The sequence below is a fragment of the Drosophila sulfurigaster genome, chromosome 3 (assembly GCF_023558435.1).
Source record: "Drosophila sulfurigaster albostrigata strain 15112-1811.04 chromosome 3, ASM2355843v2, whole genome shotgun sequence".
Classification (NCBI taxonomy): Eukaryota; Metazoa; Arthropoda; class Insecta; order Diptera; family Drosophilidae; genus Drosophila; species Drosophila sulfurigaster.
The window spans coordinates 11,716,138-11,739,115 of NC_084883.1; the positions used below are offsets into that span (position 1 = coordinate 11,716,138).

Genomic DNA, 22,978 nt, shown 5'->3' on the forward strand with positions numbered 1-22,978 from the left:
CATTTACGCCAATTTTTACAACTACGTGACAACGCAACGCAAACACAATCACTATAATTTCTGCAGTCTTTTTTCCTGACCCATCCTGCCTGCCAATTGCCTTCATCCAGTATCTGCTGAACATACACCTACTTAATTGCAGTCAGGTGATAATTTAGTAAAAAGTTTTCGGCATTCAAATGCCTGTTTAAAGGTTTATCAGCACATAATCAAAATCAAAATGTATTGCACGTTCACAAATATGAATTTAATAAACACCGTTTGTGCCGCTTTCAAATGGAAACTTCATTCAGCTCTGCTTGCATGAGTATTTCTCACCTTTTCATCCTTTATATTGTGTACCCTGCAGTATCTGCGAAGCAGTAGAAAGTCTTTTGATTCAACAATCAGCGATAAATTATGTATCATAAAAGCAAATATAGTTCTAAATAAATGTTAGCGATTTTAAAGACTATTGAATGTATGAATGAACGCTTCTTAGATAATTACAAAGTGATGGACACACAGTATCTCATTGTTGATCACTCTCGTCTAAAGCATCCTTGCTTAAATTATGCTTGGCATATCAATCGAGTTTTCACTTCAAACTGAGGCAATAATGTGTGATATTTAAATTAAATATTGTTAACTCAATCAGTAATTTTATAACTGCTTTCACATTTCAATGGCAAGCCACATTTTAGAAGTTAGCTCACGTAAAACTTTAATTTTGATTTGACGGCGCTCATTTCGGCTTTTATATGAATGGTATTAAAGCTAAATACTGTTCAGAGTAAGAATCCACCACAAAATTGCTTATTAAAAAATTAATGTGTTTGACGTTGTAACTTAAATTATATGCGCTATTAAAATGTGTGCACAATGCAGCAGAAAACTTCTTTTGAGCAAATTTAATGGCGCAACTTAAGCAAACTCAAGAAGCTAATACAACTTAATCGACTGTCAGAGCTTAAGCCGGAAGATTTAAATTAATTAATGCAGATGTCAGAAATTCAGAATTTTTCACTGGCCAAGCTTCTCACTGCATTCTCATCCCGGGCAAACTTTGCACTCAACTTAACTCTCAAAGATACAATAATTAGCATATATTTTGCAAGAATAATGTGTCATAAATTGTGGAATGCATGCATCTGGCAACTAAGTTTTGTCAGTCTTTCATTTTAATCAACAGACACAAATTAACACGAACGTACGTACGTATACGTTATGAATTTCAACATTTTCACAAGAGCAGCTGCTAGACATCAATTAGCGCATCTGTGCCTGGCACCTTGTTATACCAATTTCAAACATCGAAGTGAAAATTCAACTTTTGACTGACAGCAAACAAAACAAAGAAAATACATATATTAAAGCTGCATTTTTGCTGAAACACTTGATAGCTGACAACGAATTGAATGATTGATTGAATGTTGAAATACTTTAAAAATTACTTTAAACATTTTTGTTCTTTCAAAGGGGAAAAATTAAATCTGCTCGACTATGTTCCCCATTTTCAATGAATAAAACACTAATGTACCTATATTTGTATGCATTTTATCACGTGCGCAAATATCACAACTAATAACCAATACAAAATCATACGATTAACCTCCCTTGTTAGCGGTTCCACCTTAATGAAATGGCAGCACTGACATTCAAATGGCAGTACTGCACTTTGGTGCCAAACCCAATTTGCATGCAAAAAGTCCAAAATTGGAGGCAAAGTCATCGTTTTCTCTCAATGTGCAAGCTCTCACCATATCGCTAGCTCGCTCACTTCACTAACTCTGTCTCCCTCTTTCAATTTCGTCGCCGGCCACTATTTCATTAGGAATTTGGTTTGTTTTCTGTTGTTACGCTATTATTACAAAAAGCTTATATTCGCAAAGCTCTTTCTAGAGCTTTCTACCTATGATCACTTGTAGTCGCATGTGTTATTATTCTTAAGCCCGCATTTCACTTTGGAATTATTGTGCTTGTTGTACATGCTAGCTGTTCAATCGAATGAAATGGAACAAGAACAATATTGTATTCTATGAGTATTTGTCGTTGGTCTAAATAATTACTAAAATAAAGAGTGACGTCTGTGTATTTAAATATAATTAATAATAAAACTTAATGATTTAAAGTATTTCAGACTTTTAAAACATTTACATATGTATGTCCAATTTGCGCAGCACCAAAAACTCCTATTTTCTTCATATATTTTAATAAATTTGAAATGAAAATCGTAAAATCTGGGTTAGCTTAGCGTCAACTAATCTCTACATCACATATAACAAATGAGACAAATGAATTTGGAGTCTTTATATCAAAATTCCGCACTCACGTTTATAGAAATTCGAATGTTATTGAAACGGTTTTTAATAATTTTAGGGCAGGAACTTCTAAGAAAAAAGGTCTAAAAGCGTAGTTCAACATTAAATATGTATAGTACTTAATTGCATTTGCGTCTCTTACACATTTTTGCTTTGTTATATGATAACAATCATATCACCTGACAACATGTGCATCAAATTTAAACATGTTCTTACGTAAGTTAATAATTATACATATTGATTAGATGTTGAAGAAATTGCCTAAACCTGGACGAATTCTGTTAGAGTGGTATTGGGGCAGCCGATGTGCAATCAGTCAACGCGTCTCTGGCAACTTAGCCATTTTGTCAAGTGGAATCAGCTTTGACCCATGTGGAAAGTGCAAGGCTTCAAAGCAAATCTTATAAATAAGGCAAAGTCAGCAAATGCTTCCAAAATGCTCTCGCAACAAGAAAAATTCATGGCAAAGCCGAGTGCAGTAAATTTGCATTTGAAATGCATACACACACATACACACACAGGCACAATGGCGAACACTTGCAGGAGGGATTGTCAACACCCGTTTAAGAACAAAACCACAGAACTAGCCCTTCATACTACTTTACATGCGTGTGCGTATGTGTGTGTTTGTAATTGTGTGTGTGTGCGTGTGTGTAAATGTTCACGAATTGCATTGAGCGGCTTGTGCTTGAATGTGGCTTGAATGGAGGAGCGGACTTTACAGTTTCGTGCATTAACACGCACGCACAGACCTTAAAAAGCAGAGCACTGAAGGGGGAGTGTTAGAACTTATGAAGGCAGGAGGAAGTTGGGCGTGGCTGTTGCTGTTGCTATGACTGTGACTGCGACTGCGACTGTGGACCGACCACAAACGAGGACAAAATGCAATGTGAATACAAAGTTGTTAGTCCAGTTCAAAACTCCTGTCTTGTTTTTCCATTGTATTGTGCTGCAGCTTGGCTTTAAAATTGTAAATCTTATCAGAGAAAAGAATGAAAATGAAATATTCATTTTCACAGAATCGATGTAACAGCATTGATTTTCAAACCATTATACAAATTAGATTGTAAATGAATATTTGGGCAACCCAAAATGAATCAGATTTCTTCTACACAAGGTATTTCATAGTCGAGTTCGCTTTGAGCAGCTGTTAAATGGTGAATGTTGAATGTGTTGTGCAGTCATTTCGTGGACACAAGCGTCTTGTTGTTGCCATCATTGTCATCGTTGGCCAAATCGTTTGCCAAGCTTGTGACAAAAGTTTGGTCATGGATTATGCAAGCAACGTGCGGTGGTCGCCAACTGCAGCTTCATCTGCTGCACGGTGCACTGGGCAGCGGTGGCAACACCTAATGATATGCAATGGAATTGCACAAAATGCCACTAATGGAAGTAACTTGAGTGTAAATTCAAAAGCTGATTGTGGCTCTCTCTAATCCAGCAGCAACTAAATTATTTATTCCGCATTTGTCTTTACCAATGTTCGGCTACATTTCTCATTTTCATTACTATATTATTGTTGTCATTGTAGTTGTTTGCTGTTCTTGTTTTGGGTTCTCGTTACGAGAGAGAATACATTGATGATTCTCAAATTCGGTTCGAGCTCTCTATCTCATCGGATATTCATTTGGTTTACTCTGAAATGTTGTTTAGTTCTCTCTCTATCTTACTCGCTTTTCTATCGCATTCGCTATTGCGCATTTTAAAACAATTACGTGGTTTTACATTTGACACTGGTTTCCGGCATTTGCCGATGCCCCGATTCAGCAACTCCATTTTGCGATTCCGCTTCAATTTCTATTTGGGCTTCAAGTTAGGTTTTTGGGGTTGTGACTGCAGTTGCCGATTCGATTACGAGGGACTTAACAATACGCGGAATTAAGCGAGTTTTCTCCTTTCATTACTTGGAAATTGAATTGGTTTTGGGCGAGCACAGAACCATCCGCAGATTATTCGCTTTTATTGTCTTTCAGTTTATTATCCATTCAAAGCATTTCAGTACTCCCAACTCAGAATTGAAAATGCAGATTTGCAGCAGCCAAAAAAAGAATGAAAGAACTATTTACTTGTCTTCACTAAGCACATCTTTAAGGTCTGACAAAATTATAGTGACAAATTTGATTGTAGTTGGTAGTTGGGTCATATTTTTTTCGGTGATTTTAGACTTAACTTAGGCTGTGCGACCTCAAGTATTATGTACAATAAATCACAGAGCTTCAGATTAATGACAATGAACATATTTTGACTAAAGAAACTGTAACTGCAAAGAATTTGTTCTTTCTGGCTTTGCCTAAGTACATTGTTTAAAGCAAATATATTTAACGTTTCTATGTTTTGAAACATTTCTCAATGTCAACATGGAAAAGAGAACAACGAACAAAAAAGGAGCACAGAGACTTGGCCATCAACGTTGGGCAAGCATTTCTGATTTATTGCGAGTGAAGATACTAAAATACTAGGCAATCTAGAATAGCAGAGAAAAAAAAACCAAAACCGAGCAAAATCATCCAATTATGTTGTAAAGGTTCATTATGTCGGCACGTTGTTTCGTCAGTGTCTGGCGTCATATGGACACTGTTTTCCCTCTTCTCTTTCGTCATTCATCTCTCTCTATTTATCACTTGTCTGGAAGTGCTGCTTCAGCCACAATCTGAATTCCTTTTACGCTGATAAATTGTCCAGGCGACGAGTCGCTTTCGCATGTTTTGACTTCATTATGGCGTAACAAATTGCGGCCATGTTGAATATTTGCACATGGGACAATGAATTTCAGCAAAATGTAAATATGAGTTTACAATCAATGCAGACTTTTCACTCGAAAAAAGTATCTCAAATGCAACTAAACTATATCATATTAAATCTTTTTCAGCTTTGCAATGGACCTGAAGACTGGCTCATTGCTCGTGGCTCCCGCTGTTAAGAATTCCAGTTGTTCCCATCCACGTTACTCTGGCCACAATTTTATACTACACATTGGCATTGCCGAGACCATCGAAGCGGTGCTCATTTTGGTCCTCACTTTGGGTGTGATTGGAGCCAACTGTCTGGTCATATTTGTCATCAACAATCGTCGCTACGCCGCCTACATACATCAACAGGTAAGTCAGATGGATAGTCACATACTCATCATGAGTAAACAGACACTTATTATTCTCGCAATTTGCTTTCAGCCACGTTATTTGCTTACCTCGTTGGCTCTGAATGACCTGACAATTGGTCTGCTAATTACACCGTTTGGGCTAATGCCTGCATTGTTTCATTGCTGGCCTTATGGTGAAATATTCTGTCAGATACAGGTAAGATTAACCGACTCGACTGACCGTCACAACTTAAGTTATCCTAAGTGTAAGCACGTAAGTAAGGAATCCTGATAACAAACAAACTGAAGCAATAAACGCATAGATGAAATGTCATGTTTGTAGTATATTTAATATTGATTTTTGCCAAACAATCAGATGGAGGTATATCCGATATTATAAGATGTATGATGTGTGTGTTTATCCGTATCAAGTTGTCCGACTCGTTTTGAATTTCATACATGTTTAACTCTTTGCGACACCTCTTTTGACAGGATAAAAATTGAACTAACATATACTTAGTAGCGAAAGTAGATCAAATGGGTTCGAAAACTTCATGTGCGCATTCGTTGAATCGAAGAAAAATATCCTATAGGATATTTTCCAAGAATATTGAATCTGCCCCCTAAATTATTATTTAGAACGTACATATGCACTCAAAGTATACAAAGTTGTATTTATACAAAAAAAAAAAATCAAAAAACTTTTATTAGTTTGTTATTTTTTAAATGTGTTAATATATCACCTATGTCATTTTATTTTATTTTCGTTATTTTCATTCGTATGAATTATATATATAACATTAAAATATACAGCAAAGCATAATAAAATCTGATATTTGTTTTGTGCTTGTCCAGGCTAATTGCTCTACTTTATAATATTATTCAATTTTGGTAGACAAGAAAAATAGATTCCGATAACCAAACTGTTACTAAGCTTTTCGTTTATTTATTTCTGAACATTATATTTTATTATTTTGCTACGTTGAGCTATGTAATCGATTGCTAGATGTGACAAATTAAAAAAGAAAAAGCATTGTCATGCAAAATTGAACATAATCCAAAAATATTTAAACATTAAAAGAATGTAATGCTTTTGTAGTAGTTTTATATCATGAAAAACATAAAAAGTAGCACAGAAATCTAAAATTATTCAAAATATTTTTATATAGTTAGCATAAAATCAATATTTACAGGTTTTTGTACATTGATAGCCCAACGGTTAAACACTCATTTTGAGAGTTAAACAACTATGGAGCTACGACATTCATTCATTCGTGTTCATTGAATAGAGAATCCACTTCACAAAATAATAAAAACAATATGTAAACAGGACATAAGCCCTGACATAGTTTGGATTGCAAATTCTTAGTAGTTGAAAAAATGACCATTAAATAGGTTTACTCAAAACATCGAAAGTGCACAAAACTTTTTAATTTTTGCTCTAAGCTTGGAGTCATACAAGTGGCAGCCTTCAGTTGAGACAAATTTTATTTTATAGATTGACTTTACAAATGTTTCAATATGATTTTCTATTTTAATAAAGTACACAAACGTCAAACGTTATAATTTTGAGTTTTTAAGTAATAGTGTTTAAAAAAAATGCAGCATTTCCTAATAAAACTATTTGTAAATAAACAAAATTAGCTCATGAATATTATTAGAAAATTCAACATGCGAGACAATCTGCATAAAATAAAATAATAATAAGGCTAAACAACCATTAAGGACGATGCTCTTTCCGTCAAATAGCATTAAGAGGCTGAAAGTTCGCTTTCGATTTTTAATTGGCACTACTTACACATAATTAGTTTATAAAATGTTTATTTTCGAAAAAATTTTTAGTGGTTACAAAATAAAGCTTAATTTTATAGCAAAGTTGTATTTTATCGTTGTTGTATTGTTGAACATTTCATTGCAATACAATATTACACATAAGAAGCAATTTAAAATTTGGTCCATCAGCTTTTTCAACCATATTTATTTTAACGTAAGTTATTATACTCATATCGCTTTTATAATTTATGGCCGATTTGCTGCTGATAATAGAATAACAATAGATCAGATAAAAATATTGTCGCATTCTAACTTTCTCTTTCCATTCTCCCTCTCTCTTTCTCTCCATGTTTTACCCACTGCAAACATGTTCCTGCACTTGCTTCCTTGCGCAGGCTTTGCTGCGAGGTGCACTTTCGCAACAGAGCGCCGTTATTCTCGTTTGCATGGCCGTGGACAGATACATGTGTGCACTACATCCGCGACGCTATTATCAGCACTCTAGCAAGAAGGTGAGTGGATTATAAGTCTGTTGTGGGGGGGGGGAAGGGTACAGAGAGGTCTTGTTAATGCGCGGCAAGACAGATAAGGCACGTTGTCTGCTGCGATAAGCCGAGCGACAAGTTAAGATAAGAATTTATTACAAAGGACAAACTGCATGGAACAAAGCGTATGGGAAATTCGCAGAAATCACGCGCCAATAAAATCTAGTAACCAATGCCACCAACGCAACATCATCCAAATCATCAGCAACAACAGTTGTATCTATGAGCCAATTACGTTGGGATAAATAAGGATAATGGGCTCTAAGCTCTTTGCCAGTCATTAAAACAAAAGGCAAGTAAGCAAGAGAAATGCGAAAAGAAGAAAAGTAGAAAAGGAGAAAAGCGAAGAATAAACCAAAAATGAAGAATGAAACAGCAAGACAAGCAAAAAACCAAAACAGCACATAAACACAGTCCAGTGTATAAAATACGCATAAAAAAAGGAAAGCAACATTTTTCCCTCGTGAAGTAAATACGACGACCGCAGAAAAGTCCCTCTACATACAAACACACATACATACATAGTATTGGCTCAGGACCGCGGAGGACAAACGATAGAACACACGCAAATGAAGCGATGGCGCCCACCCCGGAAACCGCAAGCAACGAGGAGGCAAAGGGGAAAAGGGGCAGCAAACGAACATAGGCAGTCAGCCTAAGACCTCTCTTTGCAGTTCCCTCTTTGGCACACACACTGACATCATAATTTATGAGCAAGTAAACATTTTGGCCGCCTCCAAAAAAATAAAGAGACGACGTCCAGAGGAAAATAAGAAGCGAAATTTGTGTGCAGAAGTAAAAAGAAGTACTTTTTTGGTTTGAAGAACAAAACGTCGCGTATCATTTACAAAACGGGAGAAAAGTCCATCCGGTTATATACATATATTTTTTTTTCGTTGGTGTTGAAATATGCAAATGTATATTAATATTAAGTCGACTATTAAACGACAAAATTTTACATTTTTTAAATCAAAAATGTATTATAAAATCAGTGTAATGCTTTAATGGCTTTTGTTTTCGCCATTGAGAGTCACACAAAATTAGCAGGATAGTGAAAAATTATGGTCAAATGATGATGAAAAGGGATTTGATTGATTCAAATCTAGAATTTTAGGTTTATTTCATCAATTTAATCCTCAAACAGAATTAATTTAACTACTTTAACTACGTTAAATACTTATTTTCTTCATTACTTACTGTGTTTGTCGTTTTCTATGAGAACAGAAAATAAAAACATTTATGTTTCAGATGCATGTATAAAGAGTCTACTAAAATAAAGATTTAAAGAAATTTATGTTTAGCTCATTTCCATTTTTCTAGTTCAATCAAAAATCTAATCAAACTGTATCAAATTGCTGTTAAATCTACAGCAATATCCACGAGATTTAATTCACATTTCCAATAAGAGCATATAAATAATATTTTATGTTAATATTTGCATAAATTTGATTGCTTAGCTGAAAATTTGTTTTTTTCTGGTGGAATTACGCTTTACAATATTTGGCAAAAGTAGAGCACCGTCACGCCCATTTTATTATAGAGTTTTCTATGTCAAAAAAATTAATAAAGGAAAACTGGCGACGCAACCCAAGGCGACTGACAGACAGGCTATGCGATTTATTGGCCCACTTTTCGCCACTCTCGTATAATAGCGAAAGAGAGAACTCGCCACTTCTCAGCTTAGCTGTTGGAGCGTTTTTTATTGAATCAACCATAAATTGCAACTCATTTCGGGAAAAATAAAGAGCAAAACTTTATGTTGCTGTTTATGTTATTTATGATAACGAAAAGTTTCTAATGAACGTACAAATGCACAAAGGACCTCTTTACAAATACACTTAGCGATGGTTGCTTTGGGGTAATACGTTGCAATTAATGATTATTTAAGGTCAGTTGCTTGAAAGGCTTTCAGGAAATTCTTGTTAAGGTCAGTTTTACTGTTGAGTACCGTCCTCGACGACAAAATCATGAAAATTCTTCAATTTCATTAAAGTTACTCACATATTTTGTCACAAAGAACTAAATTCCAATCCATTTTATATTATATTAACAAAGTTAGAATAATATGATTCTGAAGTGAGTCTTGGTTAAACTGTTTATCTTGAGGTTTAATGATATTGACCAAGAAATTGAATAACATTGAAATACAAAATGAGCGGAAGTATTAGATAAGTTTTCTCAATACTAATAAGTAGCTCATGAAATCAATTATTTGAAATACAAAATATTCTAGAGCTAAAAGATTATTTGTTACGCAAAACGAAAACGTTTAAGATCTCGATGCAAAGCCTCAGTTTGTCATTTAAGTTCATTAAGTTATCAAAATAGTTGAATAATAATTAAACTTTAATGTTTCGTGTCAGTGGAAGATTTAGTATTTTTATATGTTGATAGCAATTGCTTTTCATGTAATAAACTGACCCCTGTATCAAGGTGCTTGACCTTTCCGAACTTTTTTTGCTAGACAGAAAACTTTATTCAATTTATATTCAGTCCTATTTAGTTGGCACTTAATGAGGCTGGAGAGCTTCGAAGCTGGTGCACAACTGAAGTCCGTTGACTTGCGAATGCTAATTTAAATAATAATGAAAACCACTAAAGCTTTTTGCAAGTTAGCTCACACACAGACACCAACAGATTGTTATAATATCAGAGCGAAAATGTTTTTATTTATGCTGCCATTCAAATTCCAACAGAGCTAATGTTGGGCAGACAGTTTGCCTATCAGTTTTTCGCGAATTTGGAATGATTTTGGTGGTGTCTCGCAAATGTTCCGTTTTCTGCTTTGTTTGCGGTCGAGTCTGTCCAATATTCGTAACAAAATCAAAAGTTTTAAATTTAATTTTCAGCCCTTGTCAGTTCTAGCTTTCCAAAATATATCTTTTTCCCAAAAGTTGCACTCGGCGCTAACCCAAAAAAGTTAAGACCATCACTGACCGCACAAGCTTGTTTAACTATATACAAGGTGAGTCGTTTGATTTTCTTGCGACCAGCGGTCTATATTCGTCGTGTTGGCAATTCGACTGTCTCTGAATAACACTCAAAAATTATACATGAAATCGTGAGGGTTTGCTTCACATTTTAAACACATAAAAGATATTTTAGGTGATTACTTATTTGAGTATTGTAATGGAAAAATGTTCAAAATATGTTATAAATATAGATATAAAAAATTATACAAGTAAAATAGCTACAGTCGAGTGTGCTCGCTACCCGTTTTCAATAAAAGCAAAACAGTGCGGCGTTAATTTTAAAATACATATACTAAAGCCATATTTGAAATATTAATATAGTACTATATTAAAAATATAAATTTCAATAAAATTTTTTTTTTACCTTAAAAGATATACGATATACAACCATCATATGTACATCGTGCTTTTAGAGTGAGTTTTATAAGTTTATCTCAGTCCTGAAAATAGAATATTGACAATCTTCAATAATTACTAATACTTTATGCTACGTATTCGGGAGATCAGATGTTTCTATTTCACGCCGGTATTTTGCTGATTTTTTATTCAAAAGAGAAAGGAAACATTATAATTAAATTAATTTAAATGATCAATAAACGTTACTAAATGATTAAAAATACAAATTTGGTAAAGCACTAAAGTCGCCTGATGCTGAAAAAATGTGTCCCGTTATGGAAAATTCGAATAAACATGAACGTGCATCTGCAATGTTCCGCATAAAAATCACTTCAAATCAGATACGTGCTCATTTTACTCCTTCGGCAATAAATCACATAACCAGCTGGACTCACTGGACACGTATGAAGCGGAGAGGATGTGAAGGGCAGTCCAAGAATGTGGCAATGGGCAATGCTATAGATACAACCAAGGCTAGAAGTAGGCAATCAAAATGTGACAACAAAAACTCAACTTAACGAGCACCAACTACATATATACATTGAAATGTGTAATATACTCGTTTGTATGCTTATTTTACAGGGCTGCGTTGCTATATTGAGCTTAACATGGATTATCAGCCTGACGGTGTTCGGCTTTCTCGTTTTGCCCAAAGGTGAGTTGACTTATTGCCATACCCATAAAGTAACACATACTAAAAAGGGAAAATTAAATGAAAGTAAACTTGTGCTCATCTGGCGTTTATCTATGTGTATCTCTATCCTCCAAACATAGGCTACTACTTCAACAACACGGGTCTAATGGCCTGCGAACCGTTTTACAGTAAGCCCTCTTACCGAATTTTGTCCACATGTGCTTTATACTTTCCCACAACGATGGTGCTGATGTACTGCTACGGCTCCAGCTTCCATATGAGTCGGTTTCGCCTGAATGATCCAACCATGCCGCTTACAGCAGCCGCCCATCATCCCCATCCACATCATCCCACTCAGCATCTGCATCAGCATCAGCATCAGTCGCAGCATCAGGCTCAGCATCAGGCGCAGCAACAACAACAGCAATCATCACACATATTTGGACATGGAAGTCACAGGCACTCGCATCATCCCCATCATCATCATCGGGCACCCGTTATGAACCATTTGAGCATGGCCATGAGCATGGGTCTCGTTGGAATGCCCAGCATGACTAATAAGATTACCAAAAAGGTGAGTGATGCTTCTGGATAAGCATTTTTAGCTACATTTTTGTGGCAATGTTTTAATTCATTTCCATTTTGAATTGCAGTATTTCAATATGAATTTTATTCGAAATTACGCAATCCAAAGAATGTCTACATTAAATATGCAACCAGCTAAATTCATTTGAAAATAATCAAAACAATTGAAATTCTTATGTTAATACTTAAATATTTAAAGGAAAAATGTTATTCTTATTGCTTCGTAATATTGTAGTTCTATGGTAGCTTTGATTTAATTAGATCATTAAATGAATCTACGTTAATTACAGATTGTGCCCATACAAGAGAAGAATTCAAGCGGCAACACGTCACGTTCCATGGCCGCAATTTCACTTGGATTCATTGTTATGGTCACGCCGTGGACCATTCAGGAGATTGTTACTGCCTGCACAGGCTCAAAGGCAAGTAGTTATAAACACACGATAGAGATAACGCATCGCATGTGTAATAATATTGCGTATACGACACCGACACTTCTATACCACCAACGGTGTATTTATTTGATGGAGCTTTTTCTTGCAGCTGCCTCCGTTCCTGGATTTTTTGGTCACCTGGACATCGTTGAGTAACAGTCTGTGGAATCCTTTTATGTATTGGCTGCTGAACTCAGACTTTAGACGTCTAAGTCGTCAACTTATGCCAAATAAAGTAAGTGCTTAACTACAAACATACATGTTACAAGTTTTGAACAAATTTGTCTGGGGTTACATAAATAAACTTGAATTTCAATTCACATAAGCTCACTGGCTGAAAACGTTACATACATTCATCTTCAACACTTTTGGTCTTGTTTATTCGAATACGCAATCAAAAAGCTGAAAACATTTCGATGGGAAAGAGTAAACAAACTTTTTAAAAAAGGGTCGCACCTCCGTGTTCGCCATACTTCGTATAATAGAATACACTCTAAAGCGACCAGCAAACGCCACTAAAAAAAACACGCGCTGTGAAGTGATTTTGAATTATGAAAGCGAAAATCCAGAGCGGCGTTAACATGACGCCCTCTGCGGCAAACGTAATCACGAAATTTCGTATTTCATTTTGCAAAATCCCCCGAGTTCTTTGAATATTGTTGGAGGATGAAAGTGGCTGTTGCCAAAATAAGTATACGCTCGTTTAGTAAACGCGGCGAAGTTGTATGATTTAGCGTAGCTCCGAAGAACTCAAACAGCCAAACAACCAAACAACGAGCAAAACTGAGGTCATGTTTGGCAAATTTATGGCAGCAGCCCGGAACTAAAACTCTGCTCTGCCCAAAGCTATGTATAAAGCTGGCAGACTGCCACCAATAGATGCGAATTTAAAATGCTTATTAATTTTGTAAACTAACATCAGATTTATGATGCAATTTTCATTTTCTTTCTGTGCTCTGCTCGTTCCAGTGTTTTCCCAATGAGGCTACGCCAGAACACAAATCAGCATGTTGCCACATCAATGCGAATGATTTTGAAATCACAACGCTTCCGATGCCGCCCGAGCCACCCGTCTCGAGGCCTCCGGCCAACAATGGCACAAGCGGTGCCGGATCCGGAGCAGGAGGAGGAGGAGGGGCTGGCGGCATTGGTAGCTCCATTGGCGGCTCAGTGCTTGGCATTTGCGCGCGATCCAGAGCAAACAGTTTAAGTCGCAGCGCCTCACAATACATAAGGGGCACTTTGGGCGGCAACAGGATGCACAGTCAGCACTCGCGTCAACCATCAACAGGAGATGGCTACACTTCAGTGCGGCCCGATATTGAGGGCTTGTCCGAGAAGTATTGGGGCGAGATCTTGGAGCGGACTGTCAGCTCGGGAAATTTGCATGCAATGCAAAAGAGTTTTCCCCACTTTCCGTATCATCAGCACAGCGGCGTCGGTGTCCATGGCCACATGCATCAGGTCCATCAGCCGCAGCAGCATCAAACAACCTCATTCAGTAAATACAGTGATCTACATTTAAACATATCCAGTGCAGCACAGGAAGCTACAGCAGCGGAGCTCAGCAAATTCTCCACATCGGAGCCAAAACTCTGCGAGCATCTATTCCACGATGCCAATTGTGCCAAGAGCAAACTACTTGGCACCACAGACGCCGCTCCCTCGACTTCAGTCTCGACTGTGGCCGCCAAGCTGGCAATAGGTCACAGTATACCGGACATTTAGTACGCAGAGGACGTCATTCTGGCCAACAGTCAAAAGGCTCGTCGGGCCATGTGTGCCCATCACTCGCTGCACCAGCAGGGACATGCCAGGACTCTTTTGCATGCTCCCATCGATGGTGGGCATAATACGGGCAGTCTGCGGCTGAGTCGCATCCGCGTCTCTTGTCACAGTCCTCCGCCTTCGATGGCGCTGGCTGGCAACGCCCAAGCCGATTATCGCAACTAGAATTCTAATTACAGATAGAGATATTCCGATACGGTATTAAGCCAATCTATGAGAATGTGTAAGAATCTTAGGTCTAAATATGTGTGTGTATATTCAAAGAATACTGCGTCGACTTACAAAACAAGTTATAGACTAAACCAATTCTAGCCAATTGTCACGTAAACTACATCTTGAATATTTCAGTGGGGTATTCCATCAATGTTCGTATACTGCAAATGAGAAAAGTATTTGATAGATCAAACAATTAAAAGAGGTTTCTCAGTTTCTTTTAATCAAAATGATGTTGAATATTCCATTCAACGAACTTCAATGATATTTTCTCCGTTACTAAAATAATAACCTCTTCATTGCTTCTTTGCGCCGATTTCTATATTTCTGTCAAAATCAGAGACTGTGAACTCTATATTGTAGACACTGTGGTTCTTTGAAAGGAATCCAAGTACTTACATCAAAATCATCATTAAGGACGTAACTCAAGATATAGCATAGTATTGTGGCAATAAAGTACAATCAATTATCTATTTCTTCTGAGCGCAAGACATCTCGAAGTCGAGAAACTCGACTTGCTAATTCTTTCTTCTGTTAAGTATGTGTTGAGAATAGCACAGTTTAACATTATTCTGGGTGTGAATAAAGAAAATAATAAATGGACGTATCGAATGAATAAATAATAAATAAAGGTGTACTCGTAAGTAAGAAATTCTGATACAATATGTGACAATGACAAATCAAAAGTCATGTATACCATACATACAAGTGTAAGTGAAATTCTATTCTGATCGTTCAATGTGCTAAGTGTAGATATTTGTACTAGTATGTAATACTATCCTATTGGATCTAATCTATTTCGAAAATCTATCACATAGTTTTATAAAAATCTTTACATTTTAAATTCATAGAGATGGTAGACTACTTCTTTCCCCCAAATGCTATGCAATCCATTTTAATTTCGTGTAACAAAACCTTGTCAAAACCCTTTAATTTACTAAGGAAATATACTCCCAAGTGCGAGATGTGCAGATTATATATAAATGGTTTTAAACGTGTTGTGGTTATACATAGATCTAGTTCTCTTTAATCGAAACCAGCCAGTCAGCTATCGAAATAAAACATGTCTAAATTAAATACAACTAAAAACTAAATGTAAAATCAAAATCAACCCAAGTTTGTGATGGCCATGAATTTAAGTGAGTTAAATGAATATTAAATAGTTCATTACTGAAGTATGTAGTAGCTAAAAAAACAATTGTTAATTGCAAGAAATCATTTGAAGATCAACGACAATTTTAGTTTAGACAACCAAATATTTTAAATATACTCGTATAGTTTACAAAATAATTCAACAATATGCCATAATGAATTGTGAAATTGATTTTTATGAAGTGTAATAAAAATTAAATAAAAACAAATTGCATTTCAAACTGTGTTTTCTTCGACCCAAATCTTCTGTATTTCAACCCGCGGAATGATTTATATATAATATATACAGGCAGAGTAATTGTTAAAAAGCCAATAAAATAATAATTTATTTCCTGTTTATTATATTATATTAATAAAATATGGTTGTCGCCAATTAGAAAACTTGGCAGTAGTTCAGTTTGTTCTTTTTTGTTGTTCAGTTGTTCACTTAATTTCTTTAGTTTGAACTAGCTAACATGCTCGATTTAAATATGTTATCTTGTTTTTTTTTGGTCTGTTTTCCGTTTATATTGTGCATATATTTTAACTTATGTATGTGGCTGCTCTTATTTTTTTGTCTTCAGCTTTAAAATGGATTACTTACACTTATTTTGTATCTTTCAAATTTGAAGTAGAAATTCAACACAGATTTATAAAAAAGTGGTATACTAAAATAAAACAAATCCCGTTTAAAAATATCAAAAAAAGAACTAAAATAAATTATGAATGAAATCGAACTATGAAAAAGTAAATTACAAAAGTAAATTACCTAACTTCTTCAATAAATTATACTATGTTTATACGACATCATATGTTTTCCAGAAATTTGTGTTCGATTCATGGAAAAGCATCCTCTTATTAGAGGTGTAAAGTGTACAATAAAAACGTCAGGAATAACTGCAAGCAATTACGTATTGCAAATTTAAACTAACCACATAGACCACATTTTTTTTATTGTATAGGGAAACAGTTTGTACAAATTATTATTTGATTATAACATGTACACATGTAGTACATACGACACATTGACTAAATACCGAATAATTCGCTGCTGCACACAGTTGAATTCAAAAGAAGACCACCAAAAAAACATCAATTATTATTGCAAATACAAACACATCAGAACGCAGCTGGATTCATGCAACAGATAAATAAGGTTAAATTAATAATAAATTATTCAAATTTGATTTTTATTAGCCCCCCTAAATGAGAGGAAAGTAACAATGTATAAACCAAACCGAATTGCAAATTAATTTCGCAAGCTACGTTTAGATTTTCATTTTCCATATGAAATGGCGACGCCAGAAAAAATTAATAAAGATGAAAATAAAAGGAAAAGAACCGGAGAAAAGTTGAAAAACTAATTTTCACCAAACAATTTTCAGAAGCCTGTGGCAGACAATGACGCCCAACTCAACTCAGCACAGCACAGCATAGCTTCCACAGCATGTTGCGCCCCTTGAGTCCCGCAGGTTCCATTCCCTTTCTCTTTCACATTGAAAAGTTCAGAACAACGACGATTGCTTCTTTGGGCAATTTGAATCTAAATCTGAATCAGAATGTGCGTCTGAATTCTCATTTTTGAGTCCCTCTACGTGTTCCTTGCCAAAAAATTACATGGCCCGCTGCATTTTGTAACAATAATCGCCGGTGTTTGGCATAGGATCACGGCAAATGCTCCCCCTTGGCTGCTGCCACGCCGCAGTTGGAGCCCGAGCAGAAGCTGGAACAGAAACGGAGCAAACGCAATATTTTGCGTGCACAAATTCACGCCCAGCGATTTTCACAAAAACTTTTCGAATGAAAGTCAACTTTGCTCAGCGGTTCTCTGTTTTTCCTTAGCTTTCCCGCCTCTTATTCTCATTTAATTTTTTTTTTCCTTTTTTTTTGTATAATTTTCCGCCAGCTGGGAATTGGACTGTGCAGCATTTTGTCGTTGGCTGTAGTCTACCTCCAGCTGCACTTTAACCTACATTTATTCTGCCATCTCCCACTCTACCAATCGAACATCCTGCCAAGGTTTTACCTAATTTGATTAAACAGGCAAAAAAACACTAATTGAGGTTTATCCAATTTTGGGGCCAGTCAAGTAAATGGACAAACGGAACAGCCAAAGGAAAAAGTTTTACCTCTGCCTTTTCTGAAGCAATTGACTTGGTGACTTTTAAGGAGCATTTATTTAAATGAACAAGTAAGAAAGATTAAGTAAAGTATGTATTCAGGACTTTACGGGTATTTTTCAATTTCAGCTGTTGTCGAATGTGCTCGACTTTCAAATATTTCCTACCACTTTTTAACAAATGAGTAAGACTCAGTCGAGTGTGCTCAAGTTTGAGATAATCGCTCTTCAATTTGAAGAATGACTTCACCCAAAAATATACCAAAATATACTGAATATACTATATTATACCACAAAGTATATTTCGTTTAAGGATAAATATAACAAGTAGAATATTTTGATATACACTAGTACATTTAAAATACACCATAGAGTGCAAAATATACCATGAAGATCTTTTAGTTTCTTTGCAACCAAAATAATTTAAATTTTTGAAAGTAGTAGGATTCCCAAAACAAATCAACACGTTTAGACAGAACACACGCTCAAACAGTAAAACAGTAAGAAAAAAAAAAGCTCCACAACACAATTACACACAATTATTGTAGTTAATTTTATTTGGCTTTTCTGCACACTTGCGTAAATTAAAGCCAGTTCTAATTGGTTAAAGAAATAAAAAAAAGAACACAACAAACTTAACAACACATTATTAATTGGAATTTCTGCGCACTTGTAAAATTTAAGGCCAACACTTGTAAAAGCCGAGAAACACTTTTCCAATAATTAATTCATTATGAAACTCAACATGGCATGCAGAGGCCAACCCGGCCACAAAGAATTTGTGAGAAAACATTTGGGATTTCGGCCCACCGTCTTGTCTTCCAAGCGATTCGAAGCAATTTTATCAAGATCGAGGCAGGACGATAAACGGGAAATGTTGGCTGCCGTCGAGGAGGAGCAGCGATATAAGCAGTATCTCAAGGATGGCAATGATGCTCTTTGTAAATGCTTCATCAACCTCGACAGTCACCAGGTCAATGACGATGATGTGATGCAGGCAGCCAGAGATAAAGCTCTTGCAGAAGAGACCAAAGACTTGAGGGCACAAGTTCTGCTAGATGAACTCCGTAAGGAAAGGATTATGCGGGCCAATCAAATATTGCATCTGATGAAGCCGGGTCCTCGTGCACTGCGTCAGGCTCTTCTCGAGAGCGAATTAATCAAGCACCGTCATTATGACGAGTCAATCAAACAGGAAATTGCTCAGGATGCTTTGCGTCAGAAGCATTTGGAAGATCAGCAGTGCCCCGAAGTGTTAATACCTTTCGGTCATAGTACCGAGGAGCAGATTAAAGCTCAGGAAAAGGAGAAATCGCTCGCCATGCGAACATATTTCCTACGGGATCTCGAAGAGCGACGACAACGCAAGCTCGACGAAAGGAAGCAGGAGGTTAACGACGCAATTGCTGAGCGAGAAAAACTCAAGTGCCAGAATGAGATCGAGGACAGGGCAGCTAAGGCGATCGCGGCAAGAAAACGCGAGCTCTGTCGACTTGCCTATAAGGATGCTCTCAAGGAGAAAGCAGAGAAAGTCAAATGTAAGTTAAATATCTCCGCCAATGAATGCATTATATTGATTTCTGTTTCATAGTTGAGAAAATATGCGATCAAATTGATCATAGAATACAATGTGTCAATCGGGTAGCACAGCGCAATCTTGATAAGCGCTATAACAAACAAATCTTAAAAATGCGTGCCAGCCATATTCGAGTCAAAGAAGAGCGAGCTAAGCAAGTTTGTCGGTTGCATCAAGAGGGCAAACGAAAAAGAGAAGAGGTCCAAGCTGCAATAGAAGCAGAGTCTCAAGCCAAGGATAATCTGGAAGAAACTGCACGTAAATGTCGCCGAGAAGATCTTGCCAAACAGCGTCGAGCCTACGAGCAAGAAGAGCGAAGACAACGAGTCGAAAAGAGATTACGCGATGCGGAAGTACGACGCTTTGAAATCGCCACGCGTTACAAAAACGATGAGACAAACAAAAAGTTCTTTGACGCTGAGAAGGTGCAAAAGGACAAAGTGACCGCCGATTTGCGGCAGGTTCTTTATGGTCAGCGACAACAATTCCTACAGCAACGACAGGATGAGCTTATGCGTATGACTGCTTGTGAGGAGGATCCTCATCTTCAGGATGATGTGGACTTCTTTAACGAAATGGTTGATACTATGAAGGATTGCCAAGAAGTTGGTCGACCAATGTTTCCTCTGGCCAAGGCCGCGGAGCGTTACCAACGTGAAAATCAATTAGACATGATACCCGAGGGTCAAATGATTCGCAGAAATACAAGTCGTGACGATTGCTGGCCAGGCTATTTCTCCAAGGCGGAGTTAGCCTACAGGAAATACGAACATAGGGAAAAATGCCGAAAGGAAAATGAAAAGAAGCGCCATTCGATATTTGACAACTGCATTAAGATAACTAAAATGGCATCCGAGGAGCAACCATTTAAACCATGTGTCCAAAGTGGTCTCGCTAAGTGTCAGCAATACAGAGGCATCCCCGCATTACCATGTATCCCTTCAGAAATTCCAAGTAATATTGATACTCTACCTGAGAAACTAGAAGAGCCGATTTCTATTGCAAAAAAAGAATCAACATCATCTGTTGGAAGTAAAAGGGAACCTGGAGGTGTAGATATTTTGCCGGAATCAAAGCGGGATGGAATTTCCAGGTCATTAGTGGCAAAAGTCTCGACAAAGCAAAAAAGATCGACAAAGCTGCCACAGACACACCCAATTAAATCGATTCCAAGCTGCTCAACAAATCGAGCTGCTAAAAAATCGAGCACTCTACTACAAAAGAGATCTGCGAATTCTCCCGGTTCTGCATGCTGTCTGGCTGTTAGACCACACTCAACACTAAAGGATACTCTACAATCAAAAGAAACCCATAAAGTGCCATCTTCCAAACTATCAAATTCAAAGTTACCCGATCTGACTCGCTATTTAACTCCAAATACAGAAACTATGCAAAAGGAATCGGATTCTGTAAAGGAAACGGAATATCCAGAGAAACAATCCATTGCTGTGGGAGAAAAATCAAACAGATTGCCGGATCTAACACAATATTGGACACCAAATCTACTTAGTGTAGAGCGAAAACAAAAAACCATTGCGGCTCAAGATAAGCCCATTGTTTATTCTTTAAATCGATAATCGAGATAACCAGAAGACATAAAAATCAACTCGATTGGAATATATGTTTGCAGTCGTATCCCAAATTCATGGTGCAATCGCAAGTGATAGTACCTTTTAGTAGCAATATCAGTAAAGCACAATATAGATGGCATTAAACCACAACACATACTGATTTTTATTTATAGTTGACCTGAAGTTGTGACGTTCGTACAGAGACAGCTCAGGAAATGACGTTAATGGTTTTTTAAAAGCACTTTAACTTGGCGCAAACTTTTACTTTTCTCTTTCTCTCTCCGCTTTGGCATTTAGTCACCGCTCGACAGAGCATAGTATTGGGCAAAGGGTCTAGGAATATAACCCTTGCCCTGGCACTCGGTATGCGGTGTGCATTACGCGCTTTGTTTAGCACAAGTCAAAGTTCAAGAGCTGTGAGTGAAGTGTAACCGAACATCCTCCTCCAATGGACCAAAGACCCAAAGTGGCTCAAAGGACAAGTGCCAAAGGAAAATGACTCATAAATTCCAATTATTACGTGAGTCAAGTTATTAGGTTGCTTTTGACGCCCATCGGCGACTGGCTGACTGACTGACTGGGTGACTAACTTACCAACTGACTGACACGCTTCATGAGCGGCTGACATTTTTGTTTTCATTTAGCTTATTAGAGGGCGCCACATCGATGCGTCCCACTGCACCTAACTTAATTTGACCCAATGCGGCTGATAAACTCTTAGACGGGCCGAGACGGGACGGGTCACCTTCTCATTTGAAGCCTGTCCCTGTCTCATCATCGTAATTACGCTCCGATTTTTTTTTGCTCTTCCACAAACTTGAAGACGAGCTCCCCAACGGGTTAATCAGACGCTGTTGGACTTTGTATTCTGCAGAGTTTTTTGAGCGCTTTGGCAGTTAGTGAAGCTCACAGCTCCAATTAACGCAGCGATCTGCATCTACTTGGCAAAGTTATGAAAGTTTAGACAGCCGCCAAAGTTAACTCATTTGCAGTGGTCACTTTGTGCCAGACGATTGATGTTTAAATTGTGTATTCTTTACCTAAACCAGATTTTACTTCTTTTCAGTTGAATTCATTTAAAGCTTGCATTCATCCAATATCCACCAACATTTTGGTGAAATTATTCTTGGTCTATATAGCATTGCATTGCTTATTGACATAGAGCAAAATGAATGTTACTGATAGACAAACAAATACGTAAACCAAATTTCTTGTTATAGAAATCGCCAACCACAGCGAGCTTCATTGTTTTCCTAACCGAATGTGCGTAAATAACATTTCAAAATATAAACGTAAATTGCAATTCGAATCGTAGTAGCATTTGCTCATATTATTCTGCTATTGATTTCAGTTTTAGTTTAAACAATTTCGCTCTGACGAATCTTGATAAATATAACAGCAAAGCTTGTGCAAATAGTGTAGAAACAATTTAATACGTAATCAGTTAAGTGCAAAACTGTTGACAAAGAAATTATGAATTTCATTTTATTTATTGTTTTATTAATTAAAATGGCAAAACTGAAATGAAAAGACCACAATGCAAATTGTTTAACTATGAAGCGGTTAAATAATGAATAAAAGTAAATCTCACTAAACGACAACAACAATAACAACAAAGAAGAACTAAACAAGGACAAGAATAACACGTCGTCCTAGTTGTGTATTCTCGACTTCAAAATACTTAGTAAATATTTGTTTTGGTCCACTTCATACAAATTGTTTAAATAGTTATATTGATTTAAATATTTATTAAGAATAAGCCTCTAAATTTAAATATTGCTGGTGGCAAAAAAGGATGCTTTATATTATAAGTTGTCGTTAAATTTAACTTTCGTATAAACCTTTATCCTCATCTTAGCAAA

The 22,978-nt window shown here is 36.6% G+C and overlaps 2 protein-coding genes across 3 annotated transcripts; both read left to right on the forward strand.

Moving 5' to 3' along the window:
- Positions 1–2,422: 2,422 nt before the first annotated feature.
- On the forward strand, positions 2,423–15,153 carry LOC133843247 (5-hydroxytryptamine receptor 1A). 2 transcript variants are annotated; one of them, XM_062276703.1, is made up of 9 exons: positions 2,423–2,516; positions 5,170–5,398; positions 5,471–5,596; positions 7,548–7,664; positions 11,648–11,720; positions 11,840–12,273; positions 12,575–12,706; positions 12,828–12,953; positions 13,688–15,153. In XM_062276703.1, the coding sequence occupies exons 1-9, from the start codon at positions 2,461–2,463 to the stop codon at positions 14,444–14,446; spliced, it is 2,052 nt and encodes a 683-aa protein (XP_062132687.1). In that variant the 5' UTR covers positions 2,423–2,460; the 3' UTR covers positions 14,447–15,153. The 2 variants fall into 2 exon arrangements, with proteins under 2 accessions (XP_062132687.1, XP_062132688.1); XM_062276704.1 differs by lacking the exon at positions 7,548–7,664.
- A 3,280-nt stretch (positions 15,154–18,433) lies between these two features.
- LOC133842517 (axoneme-associated protein mst101(2)-like) lies at positions 18,434–21,262 on the forward strand. Its single transcript, XM_062275634.1, has 2 exons — positions 18,434–19,507; positions 19,561–21,262. The coding sequence occupies exons 1-2, from the start codon at positions 18,703–18,705 to the stop codon at positions 21,120–21,122; spliced, it is 2,367 nt and encodes a 788-aa protein (XP_062131618.1). The 5' UTR covers positions 18,434–18,702; the 3' UTR covers positions 21,123–21,262.
- The last annotated feature ends 1,716 nt before the right edge of the window (positions 21,263–22,978 follow it).

Bases quoted from the DNA above. Each gene is read 5' to 3' on its own strand.
- LOC133843247 (XM_062276703.1), top strand. From the start codon at position 2,461: ATGATAACAATCATATCACCTGACAACATGTGCATCAAATTTAAACAT. The intron at 2,517-5,169 runs GTAAGTTAATAA...AATCTTTTTCAG, and splicing joins AAATTTAAACATGTTCTTAC to CTTTGCAATGGACCTGAAGA. The intron at 12,707-12,827 runs GCAAGTAGTTAT...TTTTTCTTGCAG, and splicing joins CTGCCTGCACAGGCTCAAAG to CTGCCTCCGTTCCTGGATTT.
- LOC133842517 (XM_062275634.1), top strand. From the start codon at position 18,703: ATGAAACTCAACATGGCATGCAGAGGCCAACCCGGCCACAAAGAATTT. The intron at 19,508-19,560 runs GTAAGTTAAATA...TCTGTTTCATAG, and splicing joins GAAAGCAGAGAAAGTCAAAT to TTGAGAAAATATGCGATCAA.